We start from the raw sequence: 20,780 nt of genomic DNA, 5'->3' as shown, positions 1-20,780 counted from the left end.
TTCACAAAATGTTTCCTTTTGACGGCTAAATTAAAAGAGTAAATGCTATAACAATGATTTGTTTTGTCATTATGATCTCTCCTATAAGGTTAGCTACTATGCCACCTGCTCATGTTTGAGTGACAGGAAAAAGTACCCCTCTTTCTTCAGAACAATCCCCAGTGATGCCTTCCAGGTGAGGGCTATGATTCAGATTTTGAGGCATTTTGGATGGACTTGGGTTGGTCTTCTCTACAGTGATGATGACTATGGCATCTATGCCGCTCAGTCCTTCCAAAAGGAAGTGCAGATTTTTGGAGGTTGTGTTTCTTTTTCTGAAATCTTGCCTCTTGATAACAACCACGTAGACATCCAGCGCATTGTACAAGGCATTCAGGCCTCTACAGCGAGAGTGGTGGTGGTGTTCTCCACAGAAGCCTATCTGCTGCCTTTGATGGATGAGGTGGTATTGCAGAATGTAACAGGCAGGCAGTGGATTGCAAGTGAAGCTTGGGCCACCTCATCTGTGTTTCACACTCAGCATCTTTTGCCCTTTCTAGGAGGCACTCTGGGCATTGCCATCCGTCGAGGAGAGATTCAGGGACTTCAGGAATTTCTGCTACGCCTCCATCCTGACAGCAATTTGAGAAATAATATGGTGAGAATCTTCTGGGAGAACATGTTTGGGTGCACCTTTGACACTGGAGGTAGAGAGGGAGAGAAAATGTGTACAGGACAGGAAGATTTAAGCAGCACAGAAACAGCATACAGTGATGTATCAGAGCTGAGGGCCTCATATAATGTGTATAAAGCAGTTTATGCCCTGGCATATGCGCTTCATGACCTAATGCAGTGTGAGGAGGGGAGAGGACCATTCAGTGGGAACAGATGTGGCGATATAACAAACCTTAAACCCTGGCAGGTAAGAGTCCTGTGGACAGAAGCATAGCTTATCAGTTAGACTGTTAATTTCTAACTATATATAATAGCTAAATGGAAAATGAAACCAAAACATATTCATACAAACCATTAAGATAGATATGTTCTGTCTAAAAACTGTACAGCTGGTTCACTACCTACAGAAAGTGAACTTCACCACTGACTTTGGGGATCATGTGTCATTTGATAAGAATGGAGATGCTCTGGCCATATATGATGTGTTGAACTGGCAGCGAAACTCTGATGGGTCAATAATTGCTCGAACGGTTGGTGTGGTAGACGAAGGGGCAGCAAGAGGGAAGGTGCTCACATTGGAGGAGGATGAAATATACTGGAACTTAGAGACAAATAAAGCAAGTCTTTTTCAGTCTTTTAAAATATTGAAACAGGGCCCTCCTATGATATCATATTATGTGTGTAGTTATTGCTGAATGAAGTTTACTTTTATCACATTCTATACATTCTTGTATAGAAATTATACAAACACACTGTACACTATTTGTGTGTGTGTGTGTTTGTGTGTGTACGTGTTTGCATTCTGTGTGTGTCTGTGATGTGTCCTTCAGCCTCAACAGTCTGTGTGCAGTGAGAGCTGCCCCCCAGGCACAAGGCGAGCCAGAAGGAAGGGCCTTCCTGTCTGCTGTTTTGACTGCCTGCCATGTGCAGATGGAGAGATTTCTAATATTTCAGGTGAGGAGAGTCATGACCAGAAATTACAACAGTTAAAACAGTAATTATTATTTAATAACAGTTCAACATTATGCCTCTGTTTTTATTTTTCTCTTTCTTTGATGTCCATATACATAGATTCCATTGAGTGCACAGTGTGTCCAGATGAGTTCTGGTCCAACCCAAAAAAGGATGAGTGTGTCCCGAAAGAAGTGGAGTTTCTATCCTATGAGGAACCTCTGGGCATTTCCTTAAGCACTGCTTCCTTGCTTGGCACCTGTATCTGTTCTGCAGTAGTTGTCATATTTGCACATCACCGCCATACTCCAGTTGTGCGAGCTAACAATTCAGAGCTCAGCTTTCTGCTGCTGTTGTCACTCAAACTATGTTTTCTGTGTGTTCTACTGTTCATTGGCCGGCCTCAGTTGTGGACATGCCAGTTAAGACATGCTGTATTTGGTATAAGTTTTGTCCTGTGCATCTCCAGCATCCTGGTGAAGACTATGGTGGTTATAGCCGTGTTCAAGTCATCTCGGCCAGAGGGCAAAGGAGCAATGAAATGGTTTGGAGCAGCTCAGCAAAGGTGCACGGTTCTGGTCCTAACAGCTCTCCAGGTTGTAATATGTTCAGTCTGGTTATCAAATGCATCTCCAGTACCCCATAAAAATAACCAGTATACCAGTTCCAAAATAGTATTTGAATGTACTATAGGCTCAGTGGCTGGTTTTTCCATGCTACTCGGCTATATTGGCCTTTTGGCAGCAGTAAGTTTCCTGTTAGCCTTCCTTGCGAGAAATCTGCCAGATAATTTTAATGAAGCAAAGTTCATCACTTTTAGTATGTTGATCTTCTGTGCTGTGTGGATTGCATTTGTTCCAGCATTTGTGAGCTCACCAGGGAAATATGCAGTGGCTGTGGAGATATTTGCAATACTGGCTTCCAGCTTTGGATTACTGGTTGCCATATTTGCTCCAAAGTGCTACATCATTATTGTACACCCAGAAAGAAACACTAAAAAAGCCATCATGGGAAGAACAAACTAAAAAAAAAAATAAAAAAAGAAAAGAAAAAAGATTTTAATGATGAACAAATGTACTGCTTTTTGAAACATTAATAAATTGCTCTGATGCAGGTTAAAAACAATTAGCAGCTGTTTTCGATCAAATAAGCTTGGCTGGTTTTCATATAAATCTCTGTCAGGTCTAACAAATCCCTCACATACCCTCACAAAGTTTCAGTTGAAAGAAGCATTTTTATCTAAACATCAATTTACAAATGTTTCACACAGAAAATATTAATTTAAATCATCCTAACATGCATATTGTTTATGTGTTGTGTGAAATAATATTTTAACATTTACAAATATTTATTGTAAGTCACTTACCTTAACATTTTTTTTTTTTTTAAGAATAAAATTGACATTACAGTTTTGTTTTATTTTTTATCTACATTATGCCACAAATGCTGTTGACTGAGTTTAACTTTTATTATTAAACCTTGAATTTAAGCAAATAAATAAAATGTATCAACAATAGGCTGATCTATCGCCACCTTCATATATTGTAGTCAGCGTACTCCACCTACAGGCAATATTATGATGTCATGTTAACCTTATTAAATTATGCCTTACTAAGAACAGGTGGCACAGAATAAGTGATTATGGGATGAGAAGTTGCATTCAAATTAATCTAAAATCAGGATGGAGCTTAACGGAATGTGAATGAATGTATGAATGAATATTAATGAATATGTGTGTGTGTGTTTGTGTGGGCATGTTTTTGTGACATATCAGGACCCAACTCTGTATAATGACATGGGTATGACACAGGTATTACACGGAGATGTTGACTTATGAGGACATAACCCATGTCCCCATTTTTCAAAACGCTTATTACTCATACAGAATTAGTTTTTTTGAGAAAGTAAAAATGCACAAAGTTTCCTGTGAGGGTTACGGTTAGGTGTAGGGTTGGTGTAGGGCCATAGAATATACAGTTTGTACAGTATAAAAAACATTACGCCTATGGGATGAACCCACTTATCACAAAAACAAACGTGTGTGTGTATGTGTGTGTGTGTGTGTGTGTGCATGTGTGTTTATGACATATCAGGACACAACTTTGTATAATGACATGAGTATGACACAGGTGACAGTGTATGACACAGAGTATGACACTTTTCACAAAAACAAACGTGTGTGTGTCCATGTGTTTGTGTGTGCATTTGTGTGTGTGTGTGTGTAGAACTGTGAGGATGCACACTTTCCATAATTGTTTGCCCAATTAGCTTCTAATGCACAATCTATGTTTAGGTGATTTGAGTGTGTGTGTGCATGGGTTTGGGTGGTTTATGGGGACACAAATTTGTATAATGATATGGGTATGACAGAGGTATCACAGTGCGAAGGTAGTCTATGAGGACACTGCCTATGTCCCAATCATTCAAAAGATTTAAAAAAGAAAAAGAAAAAACAAAGAAAAAGAAACATACTAAATTGTGTTATTTATTTATTTATTTATATCTTAAAATGCACAAAATTTTCTGTGAGGGGTAGGTTTAGGTGCAGGGTGATAGAAAGTACAGTTTGTACAGTATAAAACCCATTATGCATTACACATATGGAGAGTCCCTGCAAACCACCAATGCTAATATGTGTGTGTTCACTTCAGTTAAATTTTTAATGAGGGAAATTTATTGTATTTATTAATTGTATTTAATATGATATATTAAATACAGGCTGACATTGCTAAGTAACTGATCAAAATAATTTAATTAATAACTGGTAAAAAAAAAAAAAAAGTGTTTGAATGAATGGATGAATGAATGAAAAAAACCTTCTCACACTGTACTCATGGTTTGAAAATGATACCAAACAGTTACCCAGAAGGATGTCCTTATTTCTCAAGTGACACCTCCCCTACATTAAAAGAATTCCACACACTGGGTAATACAGTGAGTTTAGCTGAGTTTGCCATAAAGAAAAAGGAAAAAGAACAGAGATGTGGTTCACTCTAAATATCTGCCTGTATCTGTCATTTAACTATATCTCTGCTACTTTTATCTCAGACTCTTGTCAGCTTCAAGGACGCTTCAAGTTGAACGGGATGTACCAGGTTGGAGACTTCATTATTGGAGGCCTGTTTGAGGTTCAGCACCTCAAAGTCTTCCCAGAACTTACCTTCAGAACTGAGCCAGAACTGCCACAGTGTGAGGAGTGAGTTTGGATTGAATTGAGTACTGCTGTGCTTAACAAAGAGTATGAAAGAAATGTAAAATGAGATTTAAATAAAAAAAATAAAAAAAGAACAATAACATATTGCTGATTGTGAATTATACGCAATGTTTCTAAATTAGTTGTTTCCTGTGACTTCTATATTTTGTAACTCAACTAATATATAAAACTCAAATAGTGGGCAGAAAAGCACAAGGATAAAATAGAAATGTGGTTGTAGTATACATTATATAATAATTATATTACAATCTCTGATTTTAAAAATACAGTGAGCTAGATAAATTACATTTTAGTACTAAAATTTGTGTTGTTATTTCCAGATTCTATATGGCAAGTTTTCAGCAGGCACTGACTATGGTTTTTGCCATAAATGAGATTAACAAAAATAACGACCTGCTGCCTAACATCACGCTTGGTTACCAAATCTATGACAACTGCTTAAGACTTGGAGTGGCGTTCCGGGCTGCCATATCCCTAGCTAGTGGGACAGATGAGTTCTTCTCAGACCTCAAGTGCACTGGCCCTCCTCCAGTGATTGGGATTGTGGGGGACCCAGGTTCAAGTCAATCAATAGCAATTTCCAGTGTCCTGGGTCTGTTTCGAGTTCCTATGGTAAGACATAATATTTGTTCCTGCCATAAAATATACAATATTTGTTTCCAAATATCAGTGTGTCAATAATTTAAACAAGTGTGTGTACATGTTTTAAAACAATTTTATTCTCTTGCTTTATTACTTGTGAATTTCATTCACAGTGTGAAATTGCCTGAGAAACTTTGCTTGTTTGTTTTGTTCTTGTGATTTGCATTAGGTTAGTTACTATGCCACTTGCTCCTGTTTGAGTAACAGGAGAAAGTACCCCTCTTTCTTCAGAACAATCCCCAGTGATGCCTTCCAGGTGAGGGCTATGATTCAGATCTTGAGACATTTTGGATGGACCTGGGTTGGTCTCCTCTACAGTGATGATGACTACGGCATCTATGCTGCTCAGTCCTTCCAGCATGAAATGCAGCTGTTTGGGGGTTGTGTGGCATTCTCTGAGATTTTGCCTTATGATAATAACCACAGAGACATTAATAGAATAGTAGGGGTTATACAGACATCTACAGCCAAGGTAGTTGTAGCATTCTCAACTGATTTGTCATCCCTGATGGATGAGTTGTTGTCACAAAATGTGACAGGCAGGCAGTGGATTGCAAGTGAGGCTTGGACAACAACACCTGTCCTACAAACTCCACAATATTTGCCTCTACTGGGAGGGACACTGGGCATTGCTATCCGTCGTGGACAGATTCAGGGACTTCATGACTTTCTGATACATCTCCACCCTGACAATAATCCAAAAAATAGCACAATAAAAATATTCTGGGAGAAAATGTTTGGGTGCAAGTTTGAGGCTGTAGATGAACAACAAGAACAAGGTGGAACAAAATGTTCAGGGCAAGAGGATCTGAGCAGCACAGAAACAGCATTCACTGATGTATCAGAGCTGAGGGCCTCATATAATGTGTATAAGGCAGTTTATGCCCTGGCACATGCGCTTCATGACCTGATGCAGTGTGAGGAGGGGAGAGGACCATTCAGTGGGAACAAATGTGCCAGCATAACCAACCTGAAACCCTGGCAGGTAAAGCTCATGTACAGTATAGTGCACACAATATACAAAGTTCTGCCACATATTTAATTTAACACGTTCTGTCTACAAACTGTACAGCTGGTTCACTACCTAAAAAAAGTGAACTTCACCACAGGTTTTGGGGATAGTGTGTCATTTGATGAGAATGGAGATGCTCTGGCCATCTATGATGTGATGAACTGGCACCCAAGGTCTGATGGATCGATTGTTGTCCGCACGGTTGGTGTGGTAGATGAAGGGGCAGCAACAGGGAAAGTGCTCACACTGGATGAGGATGCATTATACTGGAATTTTGAGACAAAAAAGGCAAATAACATGTTATAGCAAATAGCATGTTACTTACTTCTTGGTTAGGACGTTTAGTCTGAATGTTTAATTAAAAACAACAGCAATAAATAAATAAAGTCTTTGTACCCTTTTAAGTATATATATATATATATATATATATATATATATATATATATATATATATATATATATATATATATATATATATATATATATAAATAATATGATAAAAAATAGCAGTAATCATACATATGCATTTAAGGTGTATGTAAATGCATATACCTAGAAATAATAATAATAATAATAATAATAATAATAATAATAATATCCTCCTTCAGCCCCCACAGTCTGTGTGCAGTGAGAGCTGCCCCCCAGGCACCAGACTAGCTAGGAGGAAAGGCTTTCCTGTCTGCTGTTTTGACTGCCTGCCATGTGGCGATGGAGAGATTTCTAATACAACAAGTGAGAAAATTAATGTTTGCAAATGAAATATGTACTTGATCATAAATATTGGATCATTCTCAATATAATTATACTGTGATTCTGTCCTATATCTCTCTTTCTTTCTGTCTCTTACAGATTCACCTGAATGCTTCATGTGTCCAGATGAGTATTGGCCAAGTCCAAAAAATTACCACTGTGTTCCTAAAGAAGTTGAATTTCTATCCTATGAAGATCCGCTTGGGATTTCTCTAACCACTGCTTCCCTCTTAGGCAGTAGTTTCTGTGCTTTTGTGATGGTCATATTTGCTCATCACCGTAACACTCCTGTAGTACGTGCTAACAACTCAGAGCTTAGCTTCCTGCTGCTGTTGTCACTCAAACTGTGTTTCCTGTGTGTGCTGCTGTTCATTGGCCGGCCCCAGTTGTGGACATGTCAGTTAAGACATGCTGTGTTTGGCATAAGCTTTGTCCTGTGCATCTCCAGCATCCTGGTGAAGACTATGGTGGTAATAGCCGTGTTCAAGTCATCTCGGCCAGAAGGCAAATCTGCCCCAATCAAGTGGTTTGGTTCAACACAGCAAAGAGGAACCGTTTTAGCCCTTACTTCTACACAAGTAGCAATATGCACTGTCTGGTTATCTACTGCATCCCCGACACCCCATAAAAACAATCAGTATATACGCTCTAAAATAGTATATGAATGTACAATAGGCTCAGTGGCTGGTTTTTCTGTGCTGTTAGGATACATTGGACTGTTGGCAGTAGCAAGTTTCCTGTTAGCCTTCATGGCCAGGAAACTTCCAGATAATTTTAATGAAGCAAAGTTCATCACTTTCAGCATGCTGATTTTCTGTGCTGTGTGGATGACATTTGTTCCAGCATATGTGAGCTCACCAGGGAAATATGCAGTGGCTGTGGAGATTTTTGCCATACTGGCTTCCAGTTTTGGATTATTGGTGGCCATATTTGCCCCAAAGTGCTACGTAATTATATTACACCCAGAAAGAAACACTAAAAAAGCCATCATGGGAAGATCAACCCAAAAGAAATAGTTATACATGCTAAACAGACTAGTGTAAGTTCCTGTAAATAAAATTAAACATCAAATTACTTCAAATTATATGTGTCTGTGTTGTTTATTTACCTTTAAATAAACTGATATCAAATGTATATCTCCCACAGGTTCATTAGGTTCTCTTGGCAGTTTTTTTTTTTTTTTAGTTGATTTTGCTTCGATTATCTCGGTCAATCTGACATAAAATAATGTAAGGGAAACAGGTCAATTTAGCTCAAAGGGAATCATTTAAGATTTTAAAGGGAATTTGAACAGAATCACTGTTTCACGGCTGTTCACGGAGACGCGCCTGCGGTTCAGTGAACGAGCCGTTTAACATCAAATCTGCACTGGATACTAATATCCAAACTATAGTGAAAACACTATCAATTAGCACAGTAACAAGATCGGCAGTTTAAGACATTAACTTGTAAGCACAAAACACAAGATACTTCTCTTTTCAATATGAATAAGGCTTTATTAGATAAATCTAAGACATATAAACTAATCTAACATAAACGCACGCACACACACATTCACACAAGTTGCAGGAAGGTCAAAAGTTAGGGAAAGATGAGTTTAAGAGAATGGAAATATGGAATCCCAAGTTAACAGCAATACGTTAAATTGCATAAACATGAACAACCATCAATCACGTAATTAGCGCTCGCATTGAGTTCCTCAATGAGGTTAAAATTATATTAGATACACCAGTAAAGGTCACAGTCTGGAGGTAAAGTTACTTGCATCTCCTGTGAAGAAGGAGCCTCGGTGAAAGGGCTATCCCGAGGTCGTTGATTGGCTGGAAGTTCAGTCTCTGAAGTGACGTCTTGGGAAGCCCGTGGTTGTTGGGCGTTGGCTGAAAGTGCAGAGTCGTGTTCGCTGGTTGAAGTTGAATGGACGTTACAAAACTTAACTCAGAACACGAAACTCTCAAACGGAAAAGAAAAGAAATAAAGTTTGACGAGACTAGGTTGTGTTCCTTCTCATAGTAGCAGCAGGCAGGCACGCTGGAACCGCGCTCAAAGAACAATGATGACTACCGCATGGCTAGATGCTACAAGCTAAAGCTAGGTAGCAAAGCTACAAGCTAAAAGCTAAGAGCAGGCATGACTGATAGCACGAGCAAGGCTGGAACTAAAAGCCGACATGGCTAATAGCAGCAGCTAGACTAGAACTAAAAGCAGACTAAAAGCTAAATTTCATGGGGTCCAAAGTATTTAAAACTTCCTTGTTGGCCACCCCTCGAATGTTGCCTTGACCAATCAGATATGTTCTTGGGGTGGGTATCATAAATCATTTGTTTATCTTACCAAGCATGTGGTTCTTGCCTCACAGGGTCTAATTTTGGACATGATTCCTATAACATGATTATGATATATTTTACAAATAAATGATTGTCAGGACAATATCAAGCAAGAAAATGCGATTATTTCAATACTAGACATGACTAGGTATCCTATAGTTATCAAAAGACATACACAATAAGTGATTATACATGATAGTCAAATGTGTGGGTTACACGTAAATGAATATGGAGTTAAGCAATGGAATGATTCATTCATAAGTCTTTTTTGAGTTCATTCTGGTCCATATATAATGTATAAAAAGCAGTTTCTTTGCCATTCTCTGGCAAAGGGACTTTTCTGTGAAGACAAAGGTTTAAAGCCCTTCCCCCTTAGGAATTTCAGTCTGGTTTCACTGGCTGGGGGGGGGAAGTCAATGCAAGTATTTAACTTGATCTCCTGGGTTTACATGTGATGTCCAGCGTTGCATTCCAATCACAAACAATAAATTTGACAATCTCTTCTTCGAATTAAAATTGTCAATAATTGTTCTATTGGTGTTAATGTTGAAAGCTGTTGTGTGAACAAGTTGGTTGGTTGGTTATCTTGCTTGGTTCTTGTGGCACTAGAACTGATTTATGACTTCCTGAGGAATTCAGCTCATGTTTCAATGCACACAGCTCTGATAGACTCTTTGATTTGTCTGATTTGACTCATTTCTGCTACATATATCCCCCTTTCGATCGGCGAGGTGTTTAGGTGAAGACATCGTTGATCGCTGGAGAAACAAAGGCAGAAGAAGCAGACAAACACAGCAAACAGCAAGACAACACCTCCATGACAGTTACTGTACTGGTGCAGGCATCAGGTTATTTAGGTACACGTGGTTAAGTTCAATTAGTCAATGTAGTTTAGCACATTGAGGATAGTTTAGATCGTCTTGGAAATTGTTTTTATTTTGATTCATCAATCAAATTTGTGGTTAACTTTGTTTGGTTCTTCTAGGTTGTCTTACTTTACATGTTTACCATTAGTTTTCTAGTAATTTCGTTTTCAATTCAATGGATTGACCTATCATGCATGGAGCTCTCTGGCTTCCATTCAGTTTAGAGTGGCTGGCGGATATTAGGTGTTGCGAGTCAATCCTAATATCAGACCTTCGACCCTCGCAGGGTGTCTAGGCGTTTCACCTACTCAGGAAAGAGGGGAAGGAGAAGGATAGGTAAAAGAAGAACAGAACAAAACAAGGCTGCCGTGTGTTTTCCTAGCATGTGTTACAACTACTATTGAGCTAGGATGTCAGGTGCAGCTAGTGTGTCGTGAACCTTAACTTAGTGTCAGGTGTTCTACCTATTGTGAGGATGGCTGCACGTTTCTTCATGGTGGGTATGTGTAACTTTGTTACGCTAAAAGTTGGATATTCTACCTGTGGGAAGAATATGTTTGTTGACTGTGTTATCAGTGGATGTGTTTACCTCTGGGTGTAGGTAATGTTGTGTGTTACTGGTGTAGTGCATGTGTGGTCAGATCTGTTCAAATCTGTGTTGTCTCCCCCTTTTTCTAGCATGTCACTGAAGACTGGCTCTCTGCATCCTTGGCTTGGATGAGGGCGTGTCCATCGTCTAATGAGGGGTCAGTCCAGCAAGGCAGGAGGTTCTTTGGCAGACAGTCGGAGGCAGTTTGGCATGGCTGTGTGAAGCTGAGTTGCAAAACTTGTCTCCTATGTTGCATTCTTCTTGTGATGCCTTCTGGCTGTAGCAGACTTTCTGACCTTCTGTGCTCTGGTGGTTGCTGTTGCACAGACAGGGAATTTGGAACTTGGAGTTGGAGTTCATTTGACAGTTTGTTAGTGACTGAGGTGATGTCCTTTAGTGCCTCAGATTTTTCATCAACAGTTGGCCGTGAAAGACTTGTTCATTCTGGGTTGTTGTTGAACAGGTGCTTGTCATCTCTGATGCGGTGCACCAGGTGATCACCGGCCTTCCGTTCTGTCGCTGGTCACAGCGAGCATGACTCAACTTGGTGGTCATATGCATGTAAATTGTCTTGAAGGAACTCTCTTAGTTGTTCCATGACTTGTTCCGTGTCTTCTAATGGTAAGCGGTTATGTTCTTGTGCATACTCAGCACTGTGCATGTCTGAGTGGTGCTGAGGTGGGTTTTGTTGTCGCTTACCCACACGAGTTGCTCTTGGATGAGTCAGGTGATTACCTTTGGATATCTGGTTAGGTTTCCAGATGTTATCCTTTTGGTTTCTTGAGAAGCGTGGCTGGTCCCATGGATTTTTCCAGCAGTTGGGCTGAAAGCGGTCGTGGATATGGGCGTCACGTTCTCTGTGCTCTTGATGGAAGACTCTGGTGTTGTGATGCCACTGGGTGTCGTCCAGTGCAAGGCTTGAGTCTTTGTTGACAGAGTTCAAGAGTGTGGATGTTTTGTTACCTTTCTTTGAGGCCAACTTCTGCTTGTTATAGGCCTTCTGTGTTAGGTCACGCAGCTGTTGGATGGTCATGGAGTTTGGACAGGCCATGACACCTAGATGGTGACTGACTCCAGGGTGCAGATTTCTTAGGAAGAGGCTTTTGAAGTTCACATCCTCTTCAAGGTCAGGGCTGTTGTGTGCACCAAAGTAGGCTTGTCGGAGTCGGTTGTAATAAGCTTGTGGAGTCTCTTGACGACCTTGTTTGGTTTCCAAGGCAGTTAACAGTGCATGTTCAGACTCTGGGTCTGTAAACTCTTTAATCAGGACCTCACGAAGTCGCTGGTAGTTTGACTTGGTTTGACTGGGCTGTCGATCTAGAAAGTTTCGTACCTCGGAACTGGACGTGGCTCTAAGGAGGTATAACCATTCTCTGTCAGTCACATGAGGTCTCACTTCCAGGTGAAATTCGATATCTCGCAGGTAAGCTTGGATGTCGGGGCTCTCTGTGGAGTCCGGGTTGAACCTGCTGATGTTTTCAGACAGCTTGTTGAGGTCTTTGATTGTCATCCCGTGTGCAGCTTCAAGGTCTTGGACGGGAGGTTTTCTTTCGTTGGCAGGAAAGGGTTGTGTGGCGAAGGCAGGTGAGGTTTTGGGTTGTGGCCCTTCGCTCCTTTCGTCACATGCCAGTTCTTGGACGTGGGACTCTGCTCTGCTCAGCAGTGATGAGGCTAAGAGATGTTTCTCTTTTCTTGGCTCTAGTTTGTGCTTGTAAGCATTTTGGAGTTCTTTTCTGACCATGTAGAGCTCATCGTTGGTATCATCTAGTTGTTGGGTCAGATTGTCCATTTCAGTTCTGTACCTTTCAAGGTGGTCTTTCAAAGCACTGATTTCAGAATTCTTGTTTCTGATGTCTATCTTGGCTTTCTCCAGTAGCTGTTCGGTATACTGGAGTCTGTTTACCAGGTCTTTCTGAGCAGCCGTTGCATGTTGCTGGTCGAGCTGAGCTGCTGCCAGGGCTGCTTGGAGCTTCATAACTTGTTCTGTTGTATCCTGCTCCCTCTCGCTGGGTGCTTTGAGTTGATTTTGAACTTTCACTTCCAGCTTGTCTATGCGATGTTGAGCACGTGTCAGCTCCTCTTGAAGGTGGGTGATGTGCTTGTCGCTCAGTTTCAGCTGGGTGGTGAAGGCATAGCTTAGTGAGCTCGTGATCTTGACTAGCTCCTCGTGGTTGTTGTTCTGGCTTGAATCTTGTGTCAGAAATCTTCTCAGGATTAGGATTATTATTAAAAATAATAACAGTTCAAATGGAGTGAGGCTGTCTGTTATGCCTCTCAGCCAAATGTTCACATCTTCCCCATGGGAAATGGGGTCTGCAGTCTGCGGCATGTTGGCACGCTAGGGAGAAGAGAGACTGACACAGATCTGTGTGGAGTAAAAGCCTATGTGTGGTGGGACAACTAAGTGTTGTATCAGTGATTGTGAACCACTAGTGAAATGTGGTGATGACTGTGTTGGTCTCAGGGTGTCTAAGTAGACTAGAGATGCGAAGACTTTGTCACTCTAATGAGGAAAAGGAAAAAAGAGACAGAGGTGAAAAACAAATTCAAATGACAAGCAAAATTTATGTTTTTCAAATGAGGAAAATTATTTTTTCCAATTAAATGTTATCAAAACGTAAACAATATTATTATATTTCTTGCTTTGGACAAAAGAATACAATAATAATTCTGATATCTCTTTTCTTAGTCTGACAGGATTGACACCGTACACCTTTCAGTTGGACCGCTCACCAGGGAGTCAGCGAAGGCGACAGTTGCTCAACACGTATCTCTATTAAATTGATCTCAACGTTGGATGAGATGCTAAAACTTGGATTGCGTTTCCAAATGTAGGGAGGTTATGAAGAACAAATGAGAGTATGATTACAATCAAATTCATAAGGATGATTCGTCGTCTTTGGCACGATTGTGTATTTACTTCACTTAGAATTGATTGATGGTTCTTACATGTCCTACAAATGTAAAAAGAGAAGAGGAAAGTAAAGGAGAGAGAGGACGGAGATGGTAAGTCTCAGTAGCGGTTATCTCAACTACAAGGAGAGCGTTGTGTTAGTTGCTGCACAACTAATCAAACAAAATAAACTTTAAGTGAAAGAGGGTTGTCTTTCTAATTTATTTGAACTCGTAGTGAGGGATAACAATGTCTCCTTTTAGGGCTCAGGTTTGTCGTTCCCAGGCTAGGATACACAAAAGTAAAGAAAAGAAATAGGAAAATTAAAAATTAATAAATGGGCAAAATATGCAAACATGAAATTAAAAAGAGGAAATCAATACGTAAAACAATAGTGGTTAAGTGTATAACCAAAACAGGAAGAGGGGTAAAACGCATTCAAATAAGTAAAGGTCTGAATAGCATATATTCAGATGGGTAATAAATAAATTAGGAAGAATAAGTTTACTTAACTTCCAAAGTTCAAGGCTTATTCATTCCTAAAATAATTAGACCCAAAAGAGAATACTAGAAATAAAAGATCATATGAAATGACCTGAGAGGGAAATTTTAAATGATTCAAAATAAATTTAATGTTTCAATTAAATTTCAATTTGACAATTAATAATTGTGAGTCAGTATTTCCCTTTCTAGTAAAATGAAAATAAGTGGTCTAGTGAGAAAAGAGAGCGATAAAAAGAGAGGGACTAACAAGTGTTAGTTAAGATGTTTAAAATGGTTAAATCACGTCAGCGTTGCCCAAACACACATTATTCTACCACTGGATGGTAATGCTAACGGCTAACCTTTGAGGCTAGTGGCTTTAGTATAGACTTCAATGTAAATGCAATGTTTCGTTAGCTTAGCGACACCGCGGAGTTTGTGCGCTGCGCGTGCACAGTTCAGAGTTGCTCCGGAAGTACGTTAGGCTTCCTGGTCACGGTCGTCACTATGGCAACCAAAACACATTCTAGTGGATTAGCACATGAATTGTTGCATTGTTGCAAATACAGTTAAGCATGTTACATGAAATGTCGGCTCATTTCAACACTGTACAAATAACAAGACCGCCTTTCAGTTGTTTTGCGATGTGGCACTTAAACTCTCAGTTTGTATAGAGTTAAATTTATCTTACTTCAAATAGCAGCTTCCTGCTGTAGTTATTATATCAATCTCAGCAATTTGATTCTCCGTGCCAGTTTTTCTGGACACAAACATAAAGGTTTTCCTTCGCTGTTGGTACACAGTTAAAATTTACTTGATCAAGCTTTTAAAACACTCCCATTCAAATTACTCTCGGACACACGCAGTGTTACGCGAGATTGCATTCACTTTGTGAACGGATACACATGGGCAAACATTGTTCTCTAATGTTTAACGTTAACTTAGGGGAGTCGAATATCAAATTTGATTCGGCAGTGGAACACGCACTGGCAATCAAACTATATGAAATATGAATACGGGGACTTTGATAAATAGATTGAGGAACCCGCTCAAAACTATTCTTTATTCACCGATTTATATCCCTTTTGAAACACTAACAGTTTAGCTCCGTTCAGCAAACAGTGACTGAGATAGCGTTTGAGACACTGGAACACGCAGTGAAATCAAATCAGCTATAAAACAAGGCATTACACAAATGAGGAACACGCTCAATTTCTACCTTATTGTACGATCTCAGATGTTTACTTTTAAGTTCACTTACTGCTGTTAACAAAGGGGAGACGGACTCGAGTTAAAGTCTCCTCTAGCTCCTTTCATTCAAGCAGGAGGGCGCGCGCTGCTTACGTCACGCAAACACACACACATACTCAGGTCTCGGAAGCTTTTCATCCGTCATTCCTTTAGCAAAATCAAAGATTAAATAACTTGGTTTATGCTCACAATTTAGGTTAAACTGCCCGCATTCTCCACCATTATAAATGTAAGGGAAACAGGTCAATTTAGCTCAAAGGGAATCATTTAAGATTTTAAAGGGAATTTGAACAGAATCACTGTTTCACGGCTGTTCACGGAGACGCGCCTGCGGTTCAGTGAACGAGCCGTTTAACATCAAATCTGCGCTGGATACTAATATCCAAACTATAGTGAAAACACTATCAATTAGCACAGTAACAAGATCGGCAGTTTAAGACATTAACTTGTAAGCACAAAACACAAGATACTTCTCTTTTCAATATGAATAAGGCTTTATTAGATAAATCTAAGACATATAAACTAATCTAACATAAACACACGCACACACACATTCACACAAGTTGCAGGAAGGTCAAAAGTTAGGGAAAGATGAGTTTAAGAGAATGGAAATATGGAATCCCAATTTAACAGCAATACGTTAAATTGCATAAACATGAACAACCATCAATCACGTAATTAGCGCTCGCATTGAGTTCCTCAATGAGGTTAAAATTATATTAGATACACCAGTAAAGGTCACAGTCTGGAGGTAAAGTTACTTGCATCTCCTGTGAAGAAGGAGCCTCGGTGAAAGGGCTATCCCGAGGTCGTTGATTGGCTGGAAGTTCAGTCTCTGAAGTGACGTCTTGGGAAGCCCGTGGTTGTTGGGCGTTGGCTGAAAGTGCAGAGTCGTGTTCGCTGGTTGAAGTTGAATGGACGTTACAAAACTTAACTCAGAACACGAAACTCTCAAACGGAAAAGAAAAGAAATAAAGTTTGACGAGACTAGGTTGTGTTCCTTCTCATAGTAGCAGCAGGCAGGCACGCTGGAACCGCGCTCAAAGAACAATGATGACTACCGCATGGCTAGATGCTACAAGCTAAAGCTAGGTAGCAAAGCTACAAGCTAAAAGCTAAGAGCAGGCATGACTGATAGCACGAGCAAGGCTGGAACTAAAAGCCGACATGGCTAATAGCAGCAGCAAGACTAGAACTAAAAGCAGACTAAAAGCAAAATTTCATGGGGTCCAAAGTATTTAAAACTTCCTTGTTGGCCACCCCTCGAATGTTGCCTTGACCAATCAGATATGTTCTTGGGGTGGGTATCATAAATCATTTGTTTATCTTACCAAGCATGTGGTTCTTGCCTCACAGGGTCTAATTTTGGACATGATTCCTATAACATGATTATGATATATTTTACAAATAAATGATTGTCAGGACAATATCAAGCAAGAAAATGCGATTATTTCAATACTAGACATGACTAGGTATCCTATAGTTATCAAAAGACATACACAATAAGTGATTATACATGATAGTCAAATGTGTGGGTTACACGTAAATGAATATGGAGTTAAGCAATGGAATGATTCATTCATAAGTCTTTTTTGAGTTCATTCTGGTCCATATATAATGTATAAAAAGCAGTTTCTTTGCCATTCTCTGGCAAAGGGACTTTTCTGTGAAGACAAAGGTTTAAAGCCCTTCCCCCTTAGGAATTTCAGTCTGGTTTCACTGGCTGGGGGGGGGAAGTCAATGCAAGTATTTAACTTGATCTCCTGGGTTTACATGTGATGTCCAGCGTTGCATTCCAATCACAAACAATAAATTTGACAATCTCTTCTTCGAATTAAAATTGTCAATAATTGTTCTATTGGTGTTAATGTTGAAAGCTGTTGTGTGAACAAGTTGGTTGGTTGGTTATCTTGCTTGGTTCTTGTGGCACTAGAACTGATTTATGACTTCCTGAGGAATTCAGCTCATGTTTCAATGCACACAGCTCTGATAGACTCTTTGATTTGTCTGATTTGACTCATTTCTGCTACAATAATGTTACTCACAAATATCATGCATGTTATTATTTAACTACTGCTTACAAGGTAGACACTCTGTGTACAGATGGTATATTTTTCATGCATGATTATGTCATTTAAAATAAATATATTAAAAGAAAATGACTTTTGCTTAAGAATGGCAAAATAAGTATAGTGGAAACACGTGTATTTTTATTCAAATATAAATCAGTGCCTTTGCAAAAAATGCCTAGTAAAAAACATTTTATATACAGTATGCCTTCGATAACAGTGGCTAGTAGAATTATATATTTATTTTACTGGGCACTGTTAGCGAAAGGCACTGATTGGTATGTGAATACACATATACACTGTGTATCAGATCTGTGTTGATTAGCATTAAGGAAAGAAGCTTGTAGGAATTGGGAGTGCTAAAAGCTCCTGTGATAATCACAACAAAATGATGCATTACAAAAAACTGGTAACAATTTTAATATCTTTCATTAAAAAAAATCCTTAAACATTATATAATGATTAACAGATCATTGGTTATTATACTTTATATTCACGTTTCTGTGACATGAAATAATGTGAAATAATAAAACATGAAATAATGTTTTTGTTAATGTTTATTAATAAACTTATTAAACATTACTTAATAATTTCATTTCATGCAAATTAAAATGCTTAAAAATATAGTTAAACTTCTATTTCATTGGCACATCATGAAAATCTACAAATTATTTTAACAGATGTTGTACTATGACTAAAACTTTTCTTAATGCACTACACTTTTATTGCTGTTATTGAGGTGTGATATGGGTAGGGGTTAGGCTCAGGTTTGGTTGTGTGGGTGGGTTTATGGGTTGGGTAAGGGGTCAATTTGATGACTATAAGGTAACACCATTCAATCTGTTAACATTGCAATATTTTCATTAATGCAGTGTTTATAAACATTTACAAATGATGAAATCACGAGTTCACACTTACATTTAATTTTTTATGTTTATATATATATATATATATATATATATATATATATATATATATATATATATATATATATATATATATTTGACAACTATATATATATAAACATTTATTAATTAAAATGTATTACTTTTTAAAAGACATGCATTTTCCATTTACCACACAAAAAATAAAGTATTGAAAAGCTATTCAAGCAGCATGTTGGGTAGACACTTGGAGAGAGGTGCCTAGTAATACTCACATGTTAATTATGTTGCTTGTTGCACTTGATCAGTAATTGTTTCCTCTATGATAAACCTTAGTTTTTTTTAGTTTTAGTTTGTGCCTATAATACTTAATCATTTAAGTTAAAAGCTTATCACAAATCTATTTTTTCAGACATTTATCTGTGATTTAAAATACAGGGGGAAAATGCTTGCAAAAATTAATTCGCTGGAACGTACCAATGACTTTTTTAGATCTGGCATGCCTTACACACTTCCCAGAATGCGAGCTCTGCGTATTCTACATCACCAGCCTGAGTGAGCGGTGTAAGGCTCCTGTGTCTCCGCTGATTCCATCCAGCCCTGAATCTCCTGCATCTCCACTGGTTCCACCCAGCTCCTTTTCTCTAGTGTTCCCTCCCAGCCTCCTGCTCTCGCTTCCTCTTAAACCAGTCAGTTCCTCAGCTCCATCTCAGCTGGTGTCTGTCAGTCCCTCAGCCCATCCTGAGTCAGTGCCATCTGGGCTCTCTGATCCGCCTCGGGATTCCAGTCTTCAGCTCTGCCTTGGCGTGAGGATAACCTGTCTACGCTTCCTGCTTTCAAGTCCTGGACTCCACCTCAGTCTTTCAACCCATTGGCTCCACCTTGGTTCCTAGCTCCCTCGTCTCCACTGTGGCCCATCATCCCACCAGTTCCACCAGGCTCCCTCGCCCCTCTGGCTCTGCCTTGGTCAGTAATCGATCATCCCCCGCCTCGGGACTCCACTCCTCTGGCTTTGCCTTGTCCCTCTGTCCCTCTAACTCTGTCTGGCTCCTCTTTCCCTCTGACTCTGCCTTCATCCTCATTTGCTCTGGCTCCACCACAGGCTTCTGGAGCCCCGTCGCCACCTCAGTCGCCTGAGCCTTCTTCCCCACCTTGGCCCTCCGGATCCACTGTGTCACCCTGGCTCTGCAGCTGTTCAGCTCCAACCTGCCGTCACCCTGGACCACAAAACCAGTCATAAGTCTTTTTTATTATTAAGATTGATACATCACCTGAAAGCTGAATGAATAATCTTTCAAGTGATGTATGGTTAGGGTTAGAATCTGACGGTGTAAAAAAAACAACAACAAAAAAACAATAAAAACAGCATTTAAAGTTGTCCAAATGAAGCCCTTAGCAATGCATATTACTAATGATTATATACAGTATATATATATTTTTTAGATATTTACTAAATATCTTCATGGAACATCTTAAATTAATATCCTAATAATTTTTGGTATAAAAGAAAAATCTATAATTTGGACACATACAATGAATTTTTGGCTATTGCTACAATAATAATAATAATAATAATTCCTTACATTTATATAGCGCTTTTCTAGGCACTCAAAGCGCTTTACATAGACAGGGGGTATCTCCTCATCCACAACCAGTGTGCAACATCCACCTGGATGATGCGACGGCAGCCATATTGCGCCAGAACGCCCACCGCACACCAGCTTACTGGTGGAGAGGAGACAGAGTGATGCAGCCAATCAACGGATATGGGGATTGTTAGGAGGCCATGATGGTCAGAGGCTAATGGGCGAATTTAGCCAGGATGCCGAGGTCACACCTCTACTCTTTTCGAAAGACATCCTGGGATTTTTAATGACCACAGACAGTCAGGACCTCGGTTTAACGTCTCATCCGAAGGACGTTGCTCGTTGACAGTATAGTGTCCCCATCACTACACTGACCAGGCTCAGCCCTGCTTAGCTTCAGTGGGCAACCGGTCTTGGGCTCCAGGGTGATATGGCTGCCGGCCAAATATAACTGTGCTACTTATGCTACTTGGCCCGGGGTCACATATGTGAACTAAAGTTTAGATTAGATTAGATTCAACTTTATTGTCATTGCACATGTAGAAACAAGGCAATGAAATACAGTAGTACAAGGGAAAGAGATAGAGCATAACATTAGGAAAGAGAGGAGAA

At 39.5% G+C, this 20,780-nt stretch overlaps 2 protein-coding genes across 3 annotated transcripts in view; both read left to right on the top strand.

The window, feature by feature from the left end:
- The window catches only part of olfcq1 (olfactory receptor C family, q1), a 4,224-nt gene extending 851 nt beyond the window's left edge, over positions 1-3,373 (top strand). Inside the window, exons 3-6 of one of the 2 annotated variants that reach the window (XM_026287763.1) lie at positions 89-901; positions 1,044-1,271; positions 1,485-1,608; positions 1,726-3,373. In XM_026287763.1, coding sequence (XP_026143548.1) covers positions 89-901; positions 1,044-1,271; positions 1,485-1,608; positions 1,726-2,630 — 2,070 coding nt within the window. In that variant the 3' untranslated portion in view covers positions 2,631-3,373. The remainder of the gene's footprint in view (positions 1-88; positions 902-1,043; positions 1,272-1,484; positions 1,609-1,725) is intronic. The other variant, XM_026287762.1, reaches the window with a different exon arrangement.
- Positions 3,374-3,722: 349 nt separating this feature from the next.
- LOC113118809 (extracellular calcium-sensing receptor-like) lies at positions 3,723-8,239 on the top strand. The gene is made up of 6 exons (XM_026288218.1): positions 3,723-4,801; positions 5,140-5,431; positions 5,631-6,446; positions 6,534-6,761; positions 7,082-7,205; positions 7,323-8,239. The coding sequence occupies exons 1-6, from the start codon at positions 4,587-4,589 to the stop codon at positions 8,237-8,239; spliced, it is 2,592 nt and encodes an 863-aa protein (XP_026144003.1). The 5' UTR covers positions 3,723-4,586.
- The last annotated feature ends 12,541 nt before the right edge of the window (positions 8,240-20,780 follow it).

This window comes from Carassius auratus, chromosome 18 (assembly GCF_003368295.1).
Source record: "Carassius auratus strain Wakin chromosome 18, ASM336829v1, whole genome shotgun sequence".
In the NCBI taxonomy this organism is placed as follows: domain Eukaryota; kingdom Metazoa; phylum Chordata; class Actinopteri; order Cypriniformes; family Cyprinidae; genus Carassius; species Carassius auratus.
Note: the sequence above shows the minus strand (reverse complement) of the source record. Positions and strands in the feature narration are given on the sequence as shown.